The sequence below is a fragment of the Vanacampus margaritifer genome, chromosome 2, assembly GCF_051991255.1.
Source record: "Vanacampus margaritifer isolate UIUO_Vmar chromosome 2, RoL_Vmar_1.0, whole genome shotgun sequence".
Classification (NCBI taxonomy): domain Eukaryota; kingdom Metazoa; phylum Chordata; class Actinopteri; order Syngnathiformes; family Syngnathidae; genus Vanacampus; species Vanacampus margaritifer.
The window spans coordinates 4,857,951-4,881,396 of record NC_135433.1 but is presented as its reverse complement, the minus strand read 5'-3'; the positions used below and the strand labels follow the sequence as shown (position 1 = coordinate 4,881,396).

Sequence of the window (23,446 nt, the reverse complement as noted above, 5' to 3'; positions counted from 1 at the left end):
TTAGAGATCCGGTAATGTCCAACTCTCTTGGAGAGAGATGTGACCCCAATTGAAGACTAATAAACACCATGGACCTCAAACTTGCGGTCTTGATGTGATGATTGTAAGATGTTTCCAAGCTTTGTTTACGTCAATTATGTGTCCGTAAGACAGAGGTGGCAAATCCAGGTCCAGAAAGTAGAAATCCTGCCACAATTTGGCTTTAGCCCCCTGGTGCTAGCTAGCTAGCTAGCTAACACCATTGCTGCTTGTTTACCTGCTGCCACAGTTTGGCTTTAGCCCCATGTGCTAGTTAGCTAGCTAGCTAGCTAGCTCCATTGATGCACATTTACCTGCTAGAGAGCTAGCTAGCTAGCTAGAAACCCTGCCAGTTTTTTTTTTGCTTTCTTTATTCACACTTCAACATCCAATTCAAACTGAGCACATAAACGGTGCTGTCAAAAGAGACACAATGTCCTTCCAAACCCTTCAATAGCCTTACAATAAATCAAGAACAAAGGTTGACATTTAATAAATCTTCATTTGTGAATAAATAGTTTTGCCATTATCATCAAAGTATTGATCATCATTTCCCTTTTTCTGTCTTGTGTTCCCAATCCCAAACTTAAAATTCTTGAAATCCAGTGAATCATTGTCCTCCGAAATCCAGCTCTGAAATGCTTCCCAGAATGTCTTGGTGTACACACATTTAAAAAACAAATGTTCCAAAGTCTCTTTATCACATCCACAAAGAGCACAGCAGATTTGCTCCACCTTAAACCTCCGTTTTATAAAGTCCCCGCGAGAATCAGAAACATCATTCATCACCTTCAAATGTGTTTCTTTAGCCTTCGGTGATACGGGTAGAGTAAGGTACCGGGTTCGAATTCTAACACTCATTTCTTGAGTATATTCTTTTAACAAAAACCCTGCCACAGTTTGGTTTTAGCCCCAGGTGCTAGCTAGCTAGCTAGCTTCATTGGTGCTTGTTTACCTGCTGCCACAGTTTGGCTTTAGCCCCATGTGCTAGCTAGCTAGCTAGCTCCATTGATGCACATTTACCCGCTAGAGAGCTAGCTAGCTAGCTAGAAACCCTATAGTATATTCTTTTAACAAAAACCCTGCCACAGTTTGGTTTTAGCCCCAGGTGCTAGCTGGCTAGCTAGCTTCATTGGTGCTCATTTACCTGCTAGCTAACTAGCATCAGGCGCTAAAGCCTAAACTGTGGCAGGCTTTTTACTTTCTGGACCTGGATTTGCCACCTCTGCCGTAAGAACAATGTGTAAGAAGATCCTTCCCATGGAGAAGAGATGATGTTGGCGCTCGTTCCTTCCAGTTTGAATTGATTTTAGGAATGTCTGCCGAGAGTCTGGCCGACGCAGACCTCTCATTAATCGAGGCCCTTGAAAGCGGGACGATGCTGGCGGCGGAGCCCGAAGAAGGATGAAAGGGACTATAAAAATGATGAGATATTTGCGGGGAGGAAGATGGCTGAAGATTGACGCCTTTATGGCTTCATTGTGTTGCGTGCATGCTTGGCAGGCAACATGTGAGTTCCTTGCAGCTCGCCAGGCAAGGAAGAAAGCTGTTGGCGTGCCGCCCACTCTTGTTAAGAAACTCGTGCAGACTGAGCGGGCGGCACTCCGTAACCGCCCGGATAGACAAAGAGGCATCGCAAAGAACATGCAAGAACTCTGCCTATAAAGGGCAAGTAGCTAGGACTGGGATCTTAAATTGAAATAAATCCTGATACTTTGTCTCCCGGTAGATTATCGATACGCCTACGCAAGTATCGCGATATTTGTAGGTAATATACAGCCACTATAACGGCTCCATTGTTCATTACTTATTGAGCAATTACTTGGCAGGCCTCTAGGGGGAGCGCCTCATAAGAGTGGCGGGGAAATGTATGCAAGTCTTCAGGCGAAGACTCATGAGCTTACTTTTACTTGTGTAAGACATTTATTATCTGTCCAACAACTGACTCAGTTTTTGAAACATATTTTATGGTTCGTCTTTTTGAAGCACACAATTTCTGAGGAATATTAACATTGATTTAATTGGATTTAATATTTAAGTAATTTTATGTATTTACTTTTGCAATGTTACACAAAAAAATCGTCAGTTTATGAAATGAAACAAATGTAACTGACTGACATGTTGCATGACAAAAGTGTTTAAGAAAGACACAAATTTGTTCACAGAAAGTGGTCACTGTTAAGAAGACATTTGTATTTGTTAAAAACAAATACACTTAAGTGCTCACTGTGAAGAAGACAACAGTTTTAATATTTGGTTTCAGTGATAGTAAAAAAAAGAAACTATTTTCCCATTGAAAAAAAACATAAATTTATGTCTTGAGTAGTTTTATCATAGATAATCGTGGATTTTTTAATCTGACCAATATATCGATAATAATAATCGTTATCGTGAGCCTTGTATCGCATATCGTATCGTGAGGTTCCCACTCCTAATTATGGTTTGATATTCTTTGGCAAAGAGGAGCTTTGCCTCGAGATGTAGACTTTGAGTGTGTTTTATGTACGATAAAGTTTGGCAAAGCTACAGCTCCAGTGGTTTTAGGTATAAAAGCCACACGCAAATAAATCAATTTACCGTCACGGCTCCGATCCCAATTTTGTCTGTGTTGTTTGTTTCTCTGCCCTCTCTCAGGGATCCTTTTTTCGGGGGTTGTCACACGTCTATATTAGGTGAGAGAGGCAGATGAAAAGCTGAGGTCATTAGCGACGCTTGGCGTGTGACTTTATGACTCCGCAAGTCTTTTAAGCTTCGCCCCGGCTCCGCCTCCTCGACGTTATCCTTCCCCCACTTTTCCCTCAGCAGGCCGGCCGGAACCATTGCAAACTCATCCTGTTGTGATGTGTCATGTCTACTCAGGAGACCGCAGAGGCGTAGCTACAACACAAACACGATTGGGACACGAGCACATTTCAGCCTGAGATACGCAATGTGCTCGTTCCTCTATCAGGTCCATAAACACTTTTGCTCTCCGCCCTGAGTGATTAAATGAGACGTGTAGGGATGGATTCCGGATATCCTCCCTAATTTGAGCATGAGCTCATGGTGCGGCGCGATGTCCTCCTGTGTCCAAGCATCGGCCTCTAGAGCAATACCTCTGCCGGTCAAAACATCTGCAAAGAAAAATACATGCAGACATTGTCGGAGAGCGAGATGGTGGGAAATGATGGTGGGACAAGAGGGACACGAAAATTACATCGCAAAAAAAAAAATAAGCTTGAGAACTTCCAGGCAAATGGTCCAGATAGCGTTGTGTTCGCTAATGCTAACTTTCGTGCCTTTTCCAATCACGTACACCAGCCGATTTTAACCATACAACTAACGAACCAGCTTGTGACACAATGGACGCTCATCACTGCCAAACACAAAACCACCAGAATTTCTACAATAATTGATTTCTCCAGGCAAATAGTCCATATAGTGTTGTGTTCGCTAATGCTAACTTTCGTGCATTTTCCAGTCACGTACACCAACCGATTTTAACCATACAACTAACGAACCAGTTGGTGACTTGCTGCGTTATGTCATGTGACACAATGGACGCTCATCACTGCCAAACACAAAACCACCAGAATTTCTACAATAATTGATTTCTCCAGGCAAATAGTCCAGATAGCGTTGTGTTTGCTAATGCTAACATTCGTGCCTTTTCCAATCACGTACACCAGCCGATTTTAACCATACAACTAACGAACCAGCTTGTGACACAATGGACGCTCATCACTGCCAAACACAAAACCACCAGAATTTCTACAATAATTGATTTCTCCAGGCAAATAGTCCAGATAGCGTTGTGTTTGCTAATGCTAACTTTCGTGCATTTTCCAGTCACGTACACCAACCGATTTTAACCATACAACTAACGAACCAGCTTGTGACACAATGGACGCTCATCACTGCCAAATACAAAACCACCAGAATTTCTACAATAATTGATTTCTCCAGGCAAATAGTCCAGATAGCGTTGTGTTCGCTAATGCTAACTTTCGTGCATTTTCCAGTCACGTACACCAACCGATTTTAACCATACAACTAACGAACCAGTTGGTGACTTGCTGCGTTATGTCATGTGACACAATGGACGCTCATCACTTCCAAACACAAAACCACCAGAATTTCTACAATAATTGATTTCTCCAGGCAAATAGTCCATATAGTGTTGTGTTCGCTAATGCTAACTTTCGTGCATTTTCCAATCACGTACACTAGCCGATTTTAACCATACAACTAACGAACCAGCTTGTGACACAATGGACGCTCATCACTGCCAAACACAAAGCCACCAGAACGCCTAAAATAGTTGATTTATCCAGGCAAATAGTTCAGATAGCGTTGTTTTTGCTAATGCTAACTTAAATGCCTTTTCCAATCACGTACACCAGCTGATTTTAACCATTCACCTAACGAACCAGCTTGATGCTGCATTGACACCGGAGGGAGGCGTTTCGGCGGCGCGTTTGCATTGTAGTCAATGTACTTTGCACGGACCAGAACGAAACTGGATACCTGTAGAAAGACTGTAGTAAGAAGAGCTGATCACAATTGGTCTCATCTAAAGCCATTTGGCAACTTGTTTGTGTAACAATTGAGACAGTACTATCAATATCTGCAAAAACTTGACATGATAGCAAAAAACTGTGTTGGATTTCGCACCCAAAATTTTTTGAAAACAAAAATTGTTTTCCCCACTGCTTATCTTCACCCCAAACCTTTACCACAAGTTGGAAGCACAGAATTGTCCACATCTTTGGACAGAAAGATGAAGGAATAAGATTCAAGGGGATTGGAAGAGTCCCCGTTCAATTAATCGAGTGACAGAGGTCTCCATTCAAATTTTGCCCACGTTGTTAACACCACTCTTCTGTGGTGTGTCAGATTTAGAGGGCATATTTATCTTCAATTGACAGGGACTGTGCCAATGTTTTTGTTAGGGATAAAAAAAAAAAAGAGCCAAATTTCACTCTTGAAAAAGTCTCTCTCTCCACAACGAGGCACTCTAAAGCAAGCACACCTGCTGACTAAAGAAAGGATTCCTGCAGATAACCATTATTACGTCAAAGGCGCTTAAGTTCTTCTATAGTGGGGCAGTTGTGACAAAAAGTAAGAAAATCGAAATGGATAAAAACAGTTTAATGCTGTCCTGTAGTTCTTGGTCTTTCTTCAGTAATGTATTTAGAAGCAAATCTGATTGATTTATACACAGTCTTTAAGCGCATTTTCGACAATGACTTCTATTGCATTCTGACCATTGACTAGAGTGAATATGAAAGACTGAGAAACTTAAAACCGGCTAGAGGATTTGGGCGGACAGTAGGATGGAAAAATTTATACTTTATTAATCCTGAGGGAGTCCCACAATGTCATATTTTACCACCATGTACACTTTCCACATTATGTTTACTGGCAAATAGTCCTGTATAGGATGGATGCCTCGGGCTCTCCCCGGAGGAAATAGACGAAGTGGCTGGGTAGAAGGCAGTAGCATAAGCAGGGAAACCTGGACTGCCTTCTGGGCTCTCCCCGGAGGAAATAGACGAAGTGGCTGGGTAGAGGGCAGTCTGGGTTTCCCTGCTTATGCTACTGCCTTGGGCTCTCCCCGGAGGAAATAGATGAAGTGGCTGGGTAGAGGGCAGTCTAGGTTTCCCTGCTTATGCTAATACTGCCTTGGGCTCTCCCCGGAGAAAATAGACGAAGTGGCTGGGTAGAGGGCAGTCTGGGTTTCCCTGCTTATGCTACTGCCTTGGGCTCTCCCCGGAGGAAATAGATGAAGTGGCTGGGTAGAGGGCAGTCTAGGTTTCCCTGCTTATGCTAATACTGCCTTGGGCTCTCCCCGGAGAAAATAGACAAAGTGGCTGGGTAGAGGGTAGTCTGGGTTTCTCTGCTTATGCTACTGCCTTGGGCTCTCCCCGGAGGAAATAGACGAAGTGGCTGGGTAGAGGGCAGTCTGGGTTTCCCTGCTTATGCTACTGCCTTGGGCTCTCCCCGGAGGAAATAGATGAAGTGGCTGGGTAGAGGGCAGTCTAGGTTTCCCTGCTTATGCTAATACTGCCTTGGGCTCTCCCCGGAGAAAATAGACGAAGTGGCTGGGTAGAGGGCAGTCTGGGTTTCCCTGCTTATGCTACTGCGCCCCGCGCGACCCGGTTCCGGATAAGCAGTAGTAAATGGATGGATAGGATGGACTACTAAGGGATTTTTATGGCACTAAAAATTATGAAGTGGTAAGAAAAACAAACCCTTCTGAGTCTAAGCAGCCTACCAACAAAAAAAGATCTGTTCTAAGTAAATATCAATACTAGACGAAAGCAATGGTGTTTTGGTATTTCATAGAAATGTTACTTCAACCAACTAATGACCTGCATGGTCTTAAAAAGAGCATTTGTGGCCCTGAAGTTGAGCTTCAACCTTTTCAAGAGACAACAGGGACGTCCTTATCCTTACATTTACACCTCTCATTCTGAGAGTATCCCTGTGGCTTGAGTTGTTGCTTCACTAACTTTTTGTCTTTTGCACTCTTGCCAGCAATGTCTCCCAGGACACGCAGTCTGGAGAGTTCCTGGCTGATGAGACAAGGATCAGCTAATTATGTCGCCTCAGTGAGAAAATGCAGCGTCCTTGCCATGGTGTCTCACACACACGCACAAACACACACGCGCTCTCTCTCTCTCTTTCGCACTCGGTCGCGTTTCCTCTTGTGAACACCACTGAAGGGCACCTATAGTTATGATTTCTCCAACATGTCCAATGTGTGTGCGTGGATGTGCATGTGTCTTAAAGCGACAGTAAGATACTTTTAGTTTATGTTGATTATGGTTAACTTCCACATTTCTTGACCGATTCCAATCGTTTAAATTTTAAACTGTTTAGCTCATTTAATTTTTTGTAAATACATTAAAAAAGAAAAAAAATATATATATATATATATTTTTTTTTTAATGCAATGGAATCCACTGCTATTTAAATAGTGCTTTTTTTTATCTATTCTGCCACTTCTGCATAGCAACTGCCTCAGCCAATCATCTCTCTTACTGTACTCATCCCCTTTTTTTCTTGGTGTACTCAAAGCTTGGCCTATGTACGGGCGGCCATCTTGGCCAATTGATTAGGTACGCCCAGGATTCTCGCCACTTCACTCGCCCAGGGCGGCGGCCATCTTGGCCATTTGACTACTACTAAAATTACTACAAACGACAAGTCCTACTAATAATACTACTACTACAAGTACAAGTACAAGTACAAGTACTACTACTACTACTACTACTACAAGTACTTGCTACTACTAAAAGTCCTACCACTATACTACTACTACTATTGCTACAAATACTACATGCGTCTTTCCACCTTGCAAGAGTCAGCAGTACCATTCAAAATTTCCGCGGGAATTTTTCTAGTTATAAATGTGACACACTTTCATTGATAATGAAATCTATTTCTTTAAAAAGCAACTGTCAACTCTTGTGAGGACACCTTGAGATTGTAAGCAGCGAGGGTGTGCATAAGGCATGGCGCGAGCTATGTGACCACCAGGATATGTCCATCACCTCCTTCACTTACTGACATCCATTCACAAGAAGTCTTAGGAAAACCAAAGGAAAACACATGCAGAGTTCATGCTATGAAACTGGTCCCAAATAACGGGAGTTGCTTGTCAAAAGTTTGTTCACGATCTATGGCCCATCCGGTCTAAAACTTTTGGTTGACCACGGAATTGTATGAGCTCCAAGGTGTGAACGATAATGCAAATTGAAGAAGCAAAATATTTCCCATCCATGACATTAGTGATGAGAATTGCTTGATGGTGCCGACTCAAGAATGATTAGCGGAATGTAAGTCCAAAAATTCTTCATCAATTCTGAAAAAGACAAAATAATATACAGGTATTTTTTCGGGGTAGATGCCATGACTTGCGAAGTTATCAAAACATGTTCTTATGGGGTGTATGCCACGGAGGAGGCGGGACTTCTGACTTCCAGGTTTCACACATCAGCGCGGTTTCCGGCCACTGCTTTCCGCGTTCCAACACTCGCAAGCCCCACCCCTGCGCCCCGCCCCCAACCCCTCGCTCCCGCCTATCGGCGTCTCAGCTCTCTGAAATGCTTCGGGCAACTGAGACAGCCACACTACACACTCGCACCTGTCGATGGGAACGCGCAACCGAGGGGCATAAAGGCGGAAGCGCAAGTACTAGGACGTGGCCAACACGTTGCGAACCGGAACCGGAAAAAAAGATGATGTGTAAAAACCCGGAAGTCCCGCCTCCTTCGTGGCATATAACACGGTTACATTTGTTATTCAGCCTGTGGCTCACATTTCAAAAACTTTGCGTACCAAGATATTATCATAGTCCAAATGACACAAAATGAATAGGCTAACACTTAGGAATTTTAAACTGAGCGGTTCCTTAAATTGTGGCATCCAGGAAAGATGCATTTTTAGGGTGTAAGTAAAATTAGCTAGCTTGCTAGCTAGTAGTAGAAAAGTGATTATAACTCACAACCTTGCCAGGTAACAGCTGATGCAAAGGAAGCCGCTCAGTTCTTACGTAGGAAAATTTTTTGTTTCACGCTATATTGCCATACATGAGTGCAACTTATTTCTCAGTCTTTGCATGTTTTCAGCAATTATCTTCAAACGTGTATAGTAAAATATCTTGATAGAAAGTTGCTACATCTGTCATTAAATGTTTCAGTCATTCTATCATCTACTTTGAAGTCAACATCTTCAAGCTGGAAAGCAGCAAAGCCAAAGACAGGGACAAAGTTCAAGACGTCGGCAAATGTGAATACGAAACATTAAATCATCAAAGTCATGCCTTTAAGTAAACATGTCTGATGGATTTAGAGTGCGGCAAGTTTGGTCAAACACTGCACTAAACTCTGAACAGCAATGTTAGCACTGGCATGCTAACACAACACTGCAATCTCTCAGCTGCTTCAACAAAAGTTTTAACCCTGGAGAAGCCAAGAAGCCTTTTCTTCTTTGGAAAATTATGAATTATACATTAAATGACTGCTATAAGTTCACTGAACACCAAAATATATGTTTTTTCAATTTTAACCCTTTTTTTTTTAAAACTAGCTCAGAGTTGCTAATTTATCAAAATATATATATAAAACATACTCCTAGGCATTCTCCAACATGATATGAAATAGATTAACAAAAAAAACACAATTTTACCATCTGATAGTTTGCTGAGACGATGGTTTTGTTTGGATTGATTTCCAGCTAAACAAAACAGCATGTTGCCAGCCATCTTGTCACCACCACTCTGGCTCATGTAAGTGCAATATTCATCCACTAGATGGCGCCATGCAGGGGTCAGAAGTGGCACTCTGGACTTTTGAAGTTAAATTTGTAAAAAAAAAAAAAAAAAAAAGGTCTTTGTTATTTGAGTAGCAGAATTTATAGGGGCCAAATTTGACCCAGTGGGTTCTCCAGGGTTAAACTAACATGAATATGTAAAGTAGCTTAAACAAGTAAAGCAACACATTTCAAGGACAATGTGGCCAAGATTATTCCGGTGGCGACTCACTACACCAGGTTGACAAGGCAAATCCAATGATGGACGCTAAGCCTGCCTAGCTCAAACTTTGCTTTGTGGTTGACACCTTCCCTCCATCATCAGATCATGACGGTCAAGTCATTTCTTCTCCTGAAGAGTGGATTAGGAAGGTGTGTTTGTTTACTGGAAGGGGAGAGAGGAGACCAGAGGGGCTAGCCTGGGCGTATCTGTGTGTGTGTGTGTGTGTGTGTGTGTGTGTTTCAGGAAAGTTGAAAAGGATAAAAAAGCATGTGGTTATTGTTATAGTGGATTTAAAGGGGGGGAGTTGTAACATAAAGAGATGGAACCACCCGACAGGCATTTGTGGTGAGCTGATCCCCGGATTCTTGGTTCTGTGTGTGGTTGAGCAACATGAAACTTTATTTGAACATATTAATACACTATCTGAACATACTGGTGGGGAACAAAGTCCCGTAGCATTTATAAATGTGGTGTATGTTTGTAGGGTCACGACATGACAACTCCCACTCATGACAAAGCACAGTAGGGCCTTTCGCACTGTCCAAACAAGGGTAGGCCAGTGAAAACACACACATGCAGACATTCACACCATTTTCCATCTAATGGGTGCTTCTTTCAAGACAGTCGGACTTGGAACAAAATAAATTGCATGAAATGAATGCTGTGGTAATAATAATAATAATAATAAAAAGAAAGTTAGGACAATATAAAATATGAGGTATCATAAAACATGTAACATTACTTGTGACAATATTAGGGTGACGAGACTTCCCGTTTAAATGGGACACCTCATTGCATGGTAGAACTACATTTCCCATGATTCTTAGGCCCCGTTCACACGAAAGCCAGTTTCAATGTATCCTCACAAGTTTCTTACCGTTTTGTGCACACGATGGCGCGGTTTTCGGAGCTTGAAACCGATCACTTTTGAAAGCGGGCTCCAGAGTGGAAATATTTGAAAACACGGCCCCGTACGCGTCCGTCTGGAAGCCATATGCAGGATACGCCTCCAGTGATGACGCAATGGTCGCGGCTCGATGACGACGCCTTGTCGCAGTTTGATGACGTATGCACCAATTCTCGCGTGACTGCGCGCAAAACCGTCATTCTGTCAACAACAATGGCGGATAGCTGTGGGATAGCTTGCTTATGCTTTTGCGGCAAAACTATTTTGCTTCTTTATTCCCACGTTCAACAATGCGGTGTTGTACTTGACTCACCCGCCATTGTCACTTCTCCCATGTTCGTCTTTTTCATGTTGTTTCGATACATGCAAAGCCGTGTTTGTTCTGTAGATTGCAATAAAGTTAGAAAAAAAAGTGTTTGTCTTCTTGGCTGATTCTTCTTCTACGCTTTCCGTTAACTCCCTGTGGCTGCGCTACAGCGCCACTCCAGACTTGGCATATACATTACAGCCGTTAAACGTCCTCAGCGTCTTCTTTCAGACTCACGCAAGTCTTGTAATGCTTCCGTGTGTAGGAGATTTTTGCCATGAAGACAGAAAAAAAAAAGTGAAAATGCCACACAGTAATTAATGTATTCAAGCTATGAGCACAGAGAAAGTTGCAACATAAGATGGCCGCCAAGCCACTTCTGGTGGCTTCACTTCACCCGACAGCAAGCAAGCGGCATTGACGGTCCGTTCATATGTAAGTCTGTGCTGCTACATGAGTCCATCTTGCAGGGATGTGATTTGACCAAAGTGAAATTATCTGAAAATTTAGCCGGGGGTCTTTGTCCAGCTAGGTCCAGGGCAGTGCCCTGGTGGGGGACAAGGGGGGCAAAGCCCCCCGGAGCTCATGGGTTTTCCGTGTTTTTAAGTACTTTCAATGCACTCACATGACAAAGAAATAGACAAAACAACAGCATAAATTTTCAATGTATATTGAACTATCCCATATAAAATGGCAGTTTTAGTCAACTCAAAATCAGTCACATTCAAAAACATTGGACTGCCTTTGCTTTTAAAAACTATCACTGAGAATATCATCATATCTAACTCATGTGATTACTAAGTTAACACATAAATAATGTTGAAGAGTTCAAATTTCATGAACAAATAATTGTATCATGACCAAATGAAAAGTAACTCATATTAGAGCATACCACAAATGTCTTTGTTATAGCAGAAGATGTTATCTGTCGGAGTCATGTGCATACACAATGAACTACTACTAAAAAAATAATAATAATAAAAAAAAAAAATCGGATTTTTTTTTTTTGGGGGGGAGATAAAAAAAGCGGAATTCCGCGAATTAGCGGAAAAATCACATCCCTAATCTTGCTACCGATTAGATGCGAATGCAAATGAGAACGCAAATCGGAATTTTAAAGTAAATAGGAAGGAATTAACAGTTCAATTCCCTTTTAATTGGTTTATCATATGAATCGCTACGACAACTATGTGACTGACATTCACATGGCAAAACACGGGACGTTGTGATGGGACCTGCGTAATAGCGGGACAAAACGATGAGTTTAACGAAATCCATCAGGACCCGGGACCCAAGGCTCAAAATCAGGACTACCCCGGCCAAAATGGGACGTCTGGTCACCCTAACCAAGATAGCCTTTAGCATATAGCTAAAGTAATGACACAACCACCGCCCACCAAATTGACTAGCAATTAAATTTATTATAAATAGTTCCTGGAGAGAATTTCTTGTGTATTTGATTGTCAGCGAAATTGTAGTCTTGTCCTGTTTATTAATTCTGAAAATCTGGTCACCCGAGAGTGGACTAAGTAAGTAAGTTTGTTTAAACTTATTGCAGTTTTTTGCCAAAAAGTAGGGATAAGGCTACCAATACATGAGCAAAAATAGAAGGAATTGGTCAGATCATGATGCCTTTAGTGGAGGGCGGCTGAGAGGATTCCGATGTGACATGGACTTACAAACATTTGTACTTGGCAGGTACATTTATCACCTCTTTGATTTTTCATTGAGCGTACATTCTAAAATATACCACTTTAAAGCAATAACATTTAGTTTGTTATGTGTAAGTCACCAAGGCTACCAATGTAGCAGCTGTGGCTATTTGTTCATAATGCTAACGCTACCTTAGTATTGCTAGCGCTGCTATTGTGTTGAAGCTGGATATGCGTTCTAAATGGCCGCGCTTGAGCATCAGGTCAGCGACTTAGCACGGGTATTAGTGAGATGAGGCTAGATTCAATTCTTGCTAGCGCTCAAGCTCCTGAGAGGATTCCGATGTGACACGGACTTACAAACATTTGTATTCGGCAGGTACATTTATCACCTCTTTGATTTTTCATTGAGCGTACATTCTAAAATATACCACTTTAAAGCAATAACATTTAGTTTGTTATGTGTAAGTCACCAATGCTACCAATGTAGCAGCCGTGGCTATTTGTTCATAATGCTAACGCTACCTTAGTATTGCTAGCGCTGCTATTGTGTTGAAGCTGGATATGCGTTCTAAATGGCCGCGCTTGAGCATCAGGTCAGCGACTTAGCACGGGTATTAGTGAGATGAGGCTAGATTCAATTCTTGCTAGCGCTCAAGCTCCTGAGAGGATTCCGATGTGACACGGACTTACAAACATTTGTACTCGGCAGGTACATTTATCACCTCTTTGATTTTTCATTGAGCGTACATTCTAAAATATACCACTTTAAAGCAATAACATTTAGTTTGTTATGTGTAAGTCACCAAGGCTACCAATGTAGCAGCTGTGGCTATTTGTTCATAATGCTAACGCTACCTTAGTATTGCTAGCGCTGCTATTGTGTTGAAGCTGGATATGCGTTCTAAATGGCCGTGCTTGAGCATCAGGTCAGCGACTTAGCACGGGTATTAGCGAGATGAGGCTAGATTCAATTCTTGCTAGCATGTTTTACATTGCTAACGCCCCCCTTTTTACGAGTCTTGACATAAAGATGGAGCTTAGAGGCAGGTGGCCTTTATGAGCATCTTGTGTCTTTTTTTTCTTCCAATTTGCAAACAAACTTATTACCTCGTAGGAACTGCACTTTCCTGATGGTATAATAATTACATTGACACTAACAGAGCAACACCCTAAAACTTCATCAGCCAAAATCACATTGTAGTTCCTGTATTTCACATGTACACAAGCCACTTGCTACATTCCACCCAAAGTACACATAGACGGTCCTTAGAAGGCTTTGCACTTGAACGACTTGTGATGTCATCTTTTTCAGCCCCGTTATACCCCCCCCCCCCCGGTCAGTATCTGTTGATATCACATTGTTATTTTTCCATCTCAGCCTTTATGGGCCGTGTGGAGCACTCCATCTTCATCCAGCCAGACGGGCTCAGACATGAGGTAAGACGTGAAGGAGCTTAATGATGATGAAAAGGGCAAATACCAGAAACGTGTGCTTGTATTAGTGCAGTGTAACTGAGGAGAGGCCCAACGCCGGCACCGTGTGACCTTTTAGAGAACATGTTTGACGGCACTGTAATTCCGACAAAGTGAAAAGTATTCATTTCCGTGACAGCGGTGTTAGTTTTGACAAATTCCATTCTCTTTTTTCCGTATTTGAGAGAAGATCGGTGGCGTGTGCTCATTCATTATGGGGTCAAACACGGCCTATGTCTAAGCAGCCTATTGTCGTCGGAGAGTAATTGCAAGCTTCCGATAATAATAGAACTACAACACAGAACACAAAAACATCCCATTTATCTCTCCAACAATGTGGGATTGTGCTGCTTTTTAGTGAGGAAACGTTCAAATTTAGACAGCACTGCTATAGCGCTGTGGTCAGCTGCGCCCTGGAGGATTTGTTTCCGGAGAAAAAAAAAAATAAAATTGTAAGGACATGCACCGTGACCAAGTTGAAGTATCACTTTTTTTCAATCTATAAATGTTGATGTTGCATAGTAAAGTCGATTCATCAGTGTTTCTCAACCAATTCAAACGATTCCAATCTCAAAATATTCAGCTCATTCAGGAAATCCTAGTCCAAATATTTCCACGTTTACCATCATTCCACATTTTCCACCAAAAAAACACACACAAAAAAATATATATAATTCACAATTTCTCAACGAACTGAAGCCAATCAAACCCCCCCAAAAAAATCCTACATTTACATTAAGAAAATCTCCAAATTAAGGGATAAATCATTTATAATCTAAATTAAAATAATTCTACTTACAAAATGTTCTACAATCTGATAATCCCCGCTTTTGGAGAATTTCCTTTCAATGAGAAAATTCACACCTTAAGTGGGGTAAACTTTCCAAATTTTCCTGTATATCCTATAATTCACCTTTTCTCTTGCATTCTAAATTTTGTCAATTTCCATTAATTCTTCAACATCAGAATACAGAAATTGAAATTTATGTATGTAATTGATATTTGAAGAACTGTATTGTACGTATATATTTATATACACAATATGATAAATCAGAATTTGTTCTATGTTGCAACACATTCTATTTAATGCTCTATTGTGTCATATACTCTCAAAACTAAAATCTTTCCGTTCCTCCGAACCATTTTTAGTAACACTTCAGCAAAAGGAAAAAAAACAGGTAATACGTTAAGATTGAAAGACTTTGAATGAAGAAGCCAGCATTTGAGTAGAATATCAACCAAGCACTAAACGTAAGAACAGAATGTTCTGGATAAATAAATCAGTAAAGGCTCACCAAACATGCTGTGCTCCAAAACCAAGTCCACTTAAATCCATCCAGGACCTCGCCACCCCCCCAAGCCTGATTTGCAGTCTTTGCACTTACCCTGGAAGGCATCCGAGTGGCCGGCGATCAGGTGCTTCAGCTCGTAACTGTACAAGTAAATGTTGTGGAGGGTTTCTCGCTTCACTGCGAACTGGTAGCTTTCCTCCATCTTGCGGGTGCAGCAAGAGGGACCCTGGTGCTTGCAAACCAAGAGATCCACATCTGGGAGAGAAAAGCAAGACATGGACATTTGTCATGCTCAATCGATTCAGCAGTTTTCCAGTTTTCAGTGGTACGTACTGCAAAACAAATAATTGGGGGCTTTACTTTGGATGAAGGCTGATTTTTGATTGATTCTGTCAGAAATTCCAGACTAGTTTGGGGGATTGCTGTAAGACTGCCCCTCCCCCTGAAAAAAAACATGCACTGCTATGTGTACAATTTATGCGCTATATTTTGTTCAGAATCAGCCACTCCTCACAAATAACTGACACAACTTCCTTCTAATTCATCCCTACAGTTCAACGCCACTTTTATTTATTTATTGACAATAGTTGGGTTTTCATCAAATAATAATTATTCCAAAAAACTGAATGGAAATGCCAGAAATTCGAAAAAGGGCCCAAAATTCGCCAAAAAAAAAAAAAAAAGTTTTTACGCTTAGAGGGTGTAGATTTTGATCGGAAAAAGAAAAATAAGAATTTTGGCTATGGAAACAGGTTTTGCGAATAATTGCTGGCAAGACCGGATATTACGTCACACGTACGTTTGTAGTCCCAAAGCAATGTCGGACAATAAAGTAAGGTATGTTTGGGGGGGGGGGGGGGGGGGACGAAACTGAAATATTTTTGGAAGAATTAAAGAAGCGAATTTTAATGCTATTTTAGATGGAAAACAGCAAAGAAACTCTACGGTTTATCAAGAATTACAAAATCATACGACGTCATCGCATGGCGCAGTCGCCATTACCGGTAGATCGCATCTCTATGGTGTATATAGCGCCACCTACAGCGGCGGAGTTCCCTCTCAATATTCGCAAAAGAAGAACAGATGGAAACGGGCATAAGACACAAGTCCGTTTTGACATTTTCAGCAAATTTGCTTAAAAAATTCAAAACACTTGGATGGAAACCTAACTACAGTCAGTAGCTGCTTTGTAGAGTTGATTTTTTCACTGCGCAAAACTGGACCGTCATTGGATAAATATTGGGATTTTCCCAGATATTCGGCTTCTGTGTGATGATTGGATGATCTGTCTGATGCGTAAAAAAAAAAAAAAAAAAAAAAAAAGAAGAGCTTTCCGTCATTTGAGTGACCAGCAGCCACTACCGAGTTGCAAGTATCCATTTAGAAGCAGCTTGTGGATTTTTCCATACAATTTTCAATCATACTTCATTTTAGTATTTAGGTTGACTGACTTTTTCTAGAACTGAATTTTCCCGTTGGCATCAGTCAAGATCCCATAGGATCTTTGGGATTTGGGGTCACAATATGTCACAAGAATCTGTGAGCGCTTTCATATAAGATGGTCGTTTCAAAAATTGGTACGAACTTTAAAAAAAAATTGGTACGAACTTTAAAAAAAATTGGTACGAACTTTTAAAAAAATTGGTACGAACTTTTAAAAAAATTGGTACGGAGTTTTAAAAAAATTGGTACGAACTTTAAAAAAAATTGGTACGAACTTTTAAAAAAATTGGTACGGACTTTAAAAAAAATTGGTACGAACTTTTAAAAAAATTGGTACGGACTTTTAAAAAAATTGGTACGAACTTTAAAAAAAATTGGTATGAACTTTTAAAAAAATTGGTACGGAGTTTTAAAAAAATTGGTACGGACTTTAAAAAAAATTGGTACTTGCTTTGTTTCTGAAAATTTAAAAAGGTTCCACTGGCAAGAATAATGTTGGACTTGATCTAATGCAATAAAAGTCGGTTTGAAAAAGATCAGCTGATACTTGCCACTGCTAATAATAAACCTCTATGAACAGGAGTCCAAATCCTATGTAGTCCCGTTGCTTCCGGGGGACTACAGATTTATGTACATCTCATATGATTGTCCAGTGTGGAGCCCGAGTATGTGCGTGTTTGTATAGTGGCTCGGGTATGCACACAGATAAACAGCTCATAACTCTGCTGGGAGACACAAGAGGCACCATGGGAGGGTGAGAAAGTAGACCAAGTATTCAACCGCGTTTCCTGCTATAAATACGATCTCCGCTCAATATATAAATATCCTCAGCTTATATTAATGTACTGTTGTTAAGTGCAATCACAATTTATATTGCGCATCTTTTACAAAAACAAACAAGCGTGAGAGGCGCAAGCCGTAATCATCTTTGAAATGAGCCAGACGTGGCCGGTTATAGCGTCGTTCCCAACCACCACATGAAGGCGATGACCTAACGATGATCCAATAAACAGCTCAATCAGACGATTACATCAGCTCAAAACGAGGCCGCCCTGTCCTGCCAGCGTCACCTGCTTCATACCATTATAAACGCAGCCATGACATCATTTCGAGCGGTCGCAATGAGCTGGGTCTGTTTCGAACCGTGTCTTTTCCCCACTTGTTTCCCTGCCCAAACTCTCATGCACTCGGAGAGCCCCGTCGTGCAGTAGCCTGATATGATAACTCACTCGAAAGGGGGAAGGGCTGGAAGGCAGGTGTTGTAACTAGAGCCTAAAGTATGGCCTAAGGACCGACCGCAAGACCAGCGCCTCAGCGACCAAATCCCTCCATGAAACACAATAGGGTCGCATTCTCAATCCCTCTTTCCCTTTCTGCCGCTCTGTCCCATTTGCCGGACATATCCTCGCCAGGCCCGGGTGTCTCTTAATTACTGGCTGAGATTCCATTTGTTCCTATCTCAGAGGCAGACCAGTGAAGCCATAACTGGATCTTCCGCCCCTTCCAACTCATTAGCTCATCCCATTCTTAATGTTGACATTGTTGGCCTGCCCACATTGTTACAGGAAAACCATGTATTGCTTGATGCAACTTAGAGTACCTTAGCCTGTTATTGAGACATAAGTAATCTTTGTTTATAAATAATAGATGCTGTGAAGTGAATTTTGAGACTCGTCTCCAAATACGTTATACATGTCTGAAGATAATTGCTGAAAACGTGCAAAGACTGAGAACTATGTAGCACTTAAATATGGAGATAAAGAGGTAAAGAGGTTTCTCGCCATTTCACTTTTCCTGATTAGCTAAATGGCTAAAACGTTGCTCAGAGACAAACTTGGCAAACTCCCCCCACCATTAAAGAACTTGAGCGCCATCATTTGCATCAGAGGTTATCTGGCGCAATTGTGAGTTATTACTACTAAGCCCAAGGTTGTTAGCTCACAAGCTAGCTAATGGCTAGCACCTCTCATTGGAGATAAAGTAGGGTGACCAAATGTGTCCTCTTTTGGGAGGCCAGACCATTTTCTTACATCCTGTTCAGGTGTCCGGAGGTTTTATAAATTCATGAAAATGTCCGGTTGGCATTGCGTGACTAATACGAGGTGAAGTACACTGTGTAACTGTGGCTAAAACATCGCTCTGAGACAAACTTTGGCATCAGGAGTCCGCCCTCCCCTACTATAAAAGAACTTGAGCGCCATTGTTTACATCAGAGGTCATCCGGCGCAATTGTGAGTTATTACTACTAGGCCCAAGGCTGTTAGCTCACAAGCTAGCTAGTGGCTAGCATCTCTCGTTGAAGATATAGGGTTAAACTGCTTCTCGCCATTTCAGTTTTCCTGACTAGCTAAGTGGCCAAAACATCGCTCAGAGACAAACTTTGGCATCAGGAGTCCGCCCTCCCCCAATATAAAAGAACTTGAGCGCCATTGTTTAAAATCAGAGGTTATACGGCGCAATTGTGAGTTATTACTACTAGGCCCAAGGCTGCTAGCTCACAAGCTAGCAAGTGGCTAGCACCGCTCTTTGGAGAGCTTCTTCATTTGCGGGCCACAGACAGAAAATCAGAAGGACGCAATGGCCACATATGTTATGAAGAGAAATTGTGTTTAGTCCTAAAAAAAAAAAAAACAGTACAAATAAGTTATTTGCACTTTTGTGTAACACAATTGTGAGATATTATTACTAGGCCCAAAACAGTTAGCTCACAAGCTAGCTATTAGCTAGCACCTCTCGTTGGAGATATGGGGATAAACTGCTTCTCGCCATTTCAGTTTTCCTGACTGGCTAAGTGGCTAAAACATCACTCTGAGTCAAACTTTGGCATCAGGAGTCCGCCCTCCCCCAATATAAAAGAACTTGAGCGCCATCGTTTACATCAGAGGTTATCCGGCGCAATTGTGAGTTATTACTACTAGGCCCAAGGCTGTTAGCTCACAAGCTAGCTAGTGGCTAGCACCTCTCGTTGGAGATAAAGGGGTAAAAACCAGCGGTGTCCAAACTTTTTCATTTGAGGGCCACAGACAGAAAATCAAAAGGACGCAAGGGCCAAATATGTTATGAAGAGAAATTGTGTTCAGTCCAAAAAAAAAAAGTACAAATAAGTTATTTGCGCTTTTGTATAACACAATTGTGAGATATTATTACTAGGCCCAAAACTGTTAGCTCACAAGCTAGCAAGTGGCTAACACCTCTCGTTGTGGTGTTCACAGCCCAGTGGCCTACACAGTCCCTTCCTGAGAACAAGATGAACCTCTACCAAAGTGAAGCAAAAGGCCAAAGTAGGGAGAAAGAAAGAATCTGCTCATGATCCAAAACACACAAGCTCATCTGTGACGCATGGTCAAGGTCATGTCATTGCTTAGACTTGCATGGCCGCTTGAGGACCGAGTTTGCCCACCACTGGCCTAGAGGTTAAAGGTTACTACCTTTAGTGCCAATATTCGCTGGTTTGATCCTTGTCAATTCATCACTGGGCTTCTTGCTGTAAACTAAACTGTGGACGTAAGTGGACCACAAAGTAGACTTTCAAGTAGGGGTGTGAATTGCCTAGTACCTTGCGATTCGATTCGATACCGATTAATCTTAATCTAATGAATCGATAAGTCACTTATTGCGATTTTTTAAAAACTAAAATTTAGAAAATACTCATCAGTAAACTTGTACATGTACACTGTAAGAGTTGTATGAAAATGTACTTCAGGCTTATAACTGTGAGCGACTGTATTTAACAAACAGGTTGGAATCAGTTTCATGTTTCAACAGTACTGAAAGAAAATATTAAGGCTTAATGTTCCATTAATATAACATTTTTACATGCTTTAAGTGTGAATCCTAACCCCAAGTAAGACATTTTGTTGAATATTTCCATCAAAAATTGATCTTTAAAAATCGATTCGGCTGCATATGAATCGATACGAGAATTGTGCGCTGTAATATCGCGATATATTGCAGAAGCTATATTTTTTTAACACCCCTACTTTCAAGTAAACTAAATAGTGTACTTAAATATACTATAAAGTATACTTGAAAGTATGCTTAAGTATTCTTATTAATATACTTTATCATATTACTTTTAAGTGTACTAAAATGTTCCAATTTAGTCCCAAGGAGTTTACTTAAGGTTTACTTTTAGTACCAGAATAAGTACACTCAAAAAATATACTTTGGTATACTTGTATACTCTATATTATGTACTTAAAGTATACTACTTTTTGGTAAGGGATGGCCGCAGTAAGAATTGTGAAGTTGACAAAACCATTTTGTAAAAAACATTTTTTATTTTTTCCTCCAGGAAAAAATAAAAATGAAAATAAAAAATAAAAAATAAAAAATAAAAAATAAAAAATAAAAAATAAAAAATAAAAAATAAAAAATAATTGGGAGAAACTTTATCCTGCAACAAGACAACGACCCAAAACACTTTCTTTTTTTTTTTCCAGTTTTGGCTTGACAAGCATTACAAAGTGCCAGCATTGGGACAACATATTGATTATGGGATGCACTGCAGTTGACACACCGCGATATCTCTGTCAAGTCGATGACACCGTAACCAACTCCTGACTGACTGCGAACCCGACGCCGCAAAGCAATGAATACATATAATTTACTGCTTCTTTCGCTTACATGCCCATCGTGAGCTCATCGTGCGTAATCTGGCTCTCATTTTCCTTGGTGTTAGCGTGTTATCTCTCTGATATGAAATCAATCTGCAGGGGACTCTCGGTGTAATCCGGGCCGACCTCGCTGTCCCTTGCGAGTATCTGGATGGAGTAAGCGATACGCGGAAAGACTTTGGCTCTCAAAGCCGCCGCAGCGGTCGGTACCGTCTGACCGTGTCACAAATATACCTGCTTCATTTTTTTTTTGTGTGGGGGGGGTATCATTAGCAACCACGCCACGTGTGTTTGTAGTACTTTAGCAACCGCGGAGTCTTTGGAATCTGTGGAACGTTTTTACATAGCAAACAGAACTGTGGGGGTAAACGAAAATATTCTTCAAACACTCTTGGTGAAAAGTCGACCAAATAACCTTTGAGAGTGGCGGCGCTCTCCAAACTGAAGTCAGATGGCCGCCGTGCAGCTTTGGCGGGAGTTCAGCGGCAATTCGGTAAGCCGAATTCAAGAAGCAGATCAGCTGTAATTTATCCGACAGTTTGGCAGAGTTATAGCATCTGATTAAAGGCCTCGGCAATCAACCGGCTATTGGGTTGGATTTCTGCTAGATCTCAAAATGTAATGGGTTGTCTTGAGATAGCAGGTGGAATTCTTTAACGTCAGTATACGCCGTATGGATGACATAATTTGGCAAAAAAAAAAAAAAATCTGCAAACTTGCTCAAGCAAGCTCAAAGTGTTAGGCCCGTATCCCACTGAGAGGCGAACGTTTGTGAGTGTTTGCGAAGGTAGCGAATGTTGATTTCTCCACAGGGTTCATTCAAGGTCACAAACGTTTGTGAGAGTGCTCAAACTTTCCTCACAGCAAGAGAAACCATTAACATTGTATTGCATTATGGGATATTTTTGGACTGCGATTGGCTGGCAACCAGTTCAGGGTGTACCGAAGCCAGCTGGGATAGGCTCCAGCAACCCCCTGCGACCCTTGTGAGGACAAGCGGTTAAGAAAATGGATGCGTTTGCCAGACATTTGGCAGCAGGTTTAACGTTTCTTCTTGTCGCAAGGAAATTATTAACAATCTGGCGAACATTTGCGGCAGCAGTTTTAACGGCTTTTCTTGCCGCAAGGACATTTTGAACAATCTGCCGAACGTTTGTAACCTTGAACGTATCCTGACAAGAAATCAACATTCGCCAGACGTTTGCCAACAGTTTTAACGTTTGGTCTTGTCTCAAGAAAATTATTATTTTATTTTATTATTAATTATAATAATAATAAAATTATATAAATGTAATTATTATAATAGGATTTTTTTTTTAACAATCTGGCGAACATTTGCGGCAGCAGTTTTAACAGCTTTTCTTGTCGCAAGGACATTTTGAACAATCTGGGATACGTTTGCGACCTTGAACGCATCCTGACAAGAAATCAACATTCGCCAGACGTTTGCCAACAGTTTGAACATTTGTTTTTTTCACAAGGAAATTTTGAACAATCTGGCAAACGTTTGTGACCTTGAACGTATCCTGACAATAAATCAACATTCGCCAGACGTTTGCCAACAGTTTTAACGTTTGGTCTTGTCTCAAGAAAATTATAATTTTATTTTATTATTAATTATAATAATAATAAAATTCTATTAATTAAATTATTATAATAGGATTATTTTTTTTAACAATCTGACGAACATTTGCGGCAACAGTTTTAACGGCTTTTCTAGTCACAAGGACATTTTGAACAATCTGCCGAACGTTTGCGACCTTGAATGAATCCTGACAAGGAATCAACATTCGCCAGACGTTTGCCAACAGTTTTAACATTTGTTCTTGTCACAAAGAAATTTTAAACAATCTAGCGAACGTCTCCAACAAGAGTTTTAACGTCTTTTCTTGTCACAAGGAAATTTTGAACAATCTGGCAAACGTTTGCGACCTTGAACGTATCCTTGACAAGAAATCAACATTCGCCAGACATTTGCCAACAATTTTAACGTTTGTTCTTGTTGCAAGAAAATTTTGAACAATTTAGCGAACATTTGCGGCAACAGTTTTAACATTTGTTCTTGTCGCAAGGACATTTTGAACAATCTGGTAAACGTTTGCGACTTTGAACAAATCCTGACCAAGAAATCAACATTCGCCAGACATTTGCCAACAATTTTAACGTTTGTTCTTGTTGCAAGAAAATTTTGAACAATTTAGCGAACATTTGCGGC

The 23,446-nt window shown here is 41.0% G+C and overlaps 1 protein-coding gene across 2 annotated transcripts in view; it reads right to left on the bottom strand.

The window, feature by feature from the left end:
* gpc5c (glypican 5c) overlaps positions 1-23,446 on the bottom strand; it is a 190,715-nt gene that overhangs the window by 154,604 nt on the left and 12,665 nt on the right. The window contains exons 1-2 of one of the 2 annotated variants that reach the window (XM_077557510.1): positions 16,624-16,677; positions 15,266-15,427 (exon numbers count right to left, since the gene is read on the bottom strand). In XM_077557510.1, coding sequence (XP_077413636.1) covers positions 15,266-15,427; positions 16,624-16,654 — 193 coding nt within the window. In that variant the 5' untranslated portion in view covers positions 16,655-16,677. Of the gene's footprint in view, positions 1-15,265; positions 15,428-16,623; positions 16,678-23,446 lie in introns of those variants that run through there. The other variant, XM_077557509.1, reaches the window with a different exon arrangement.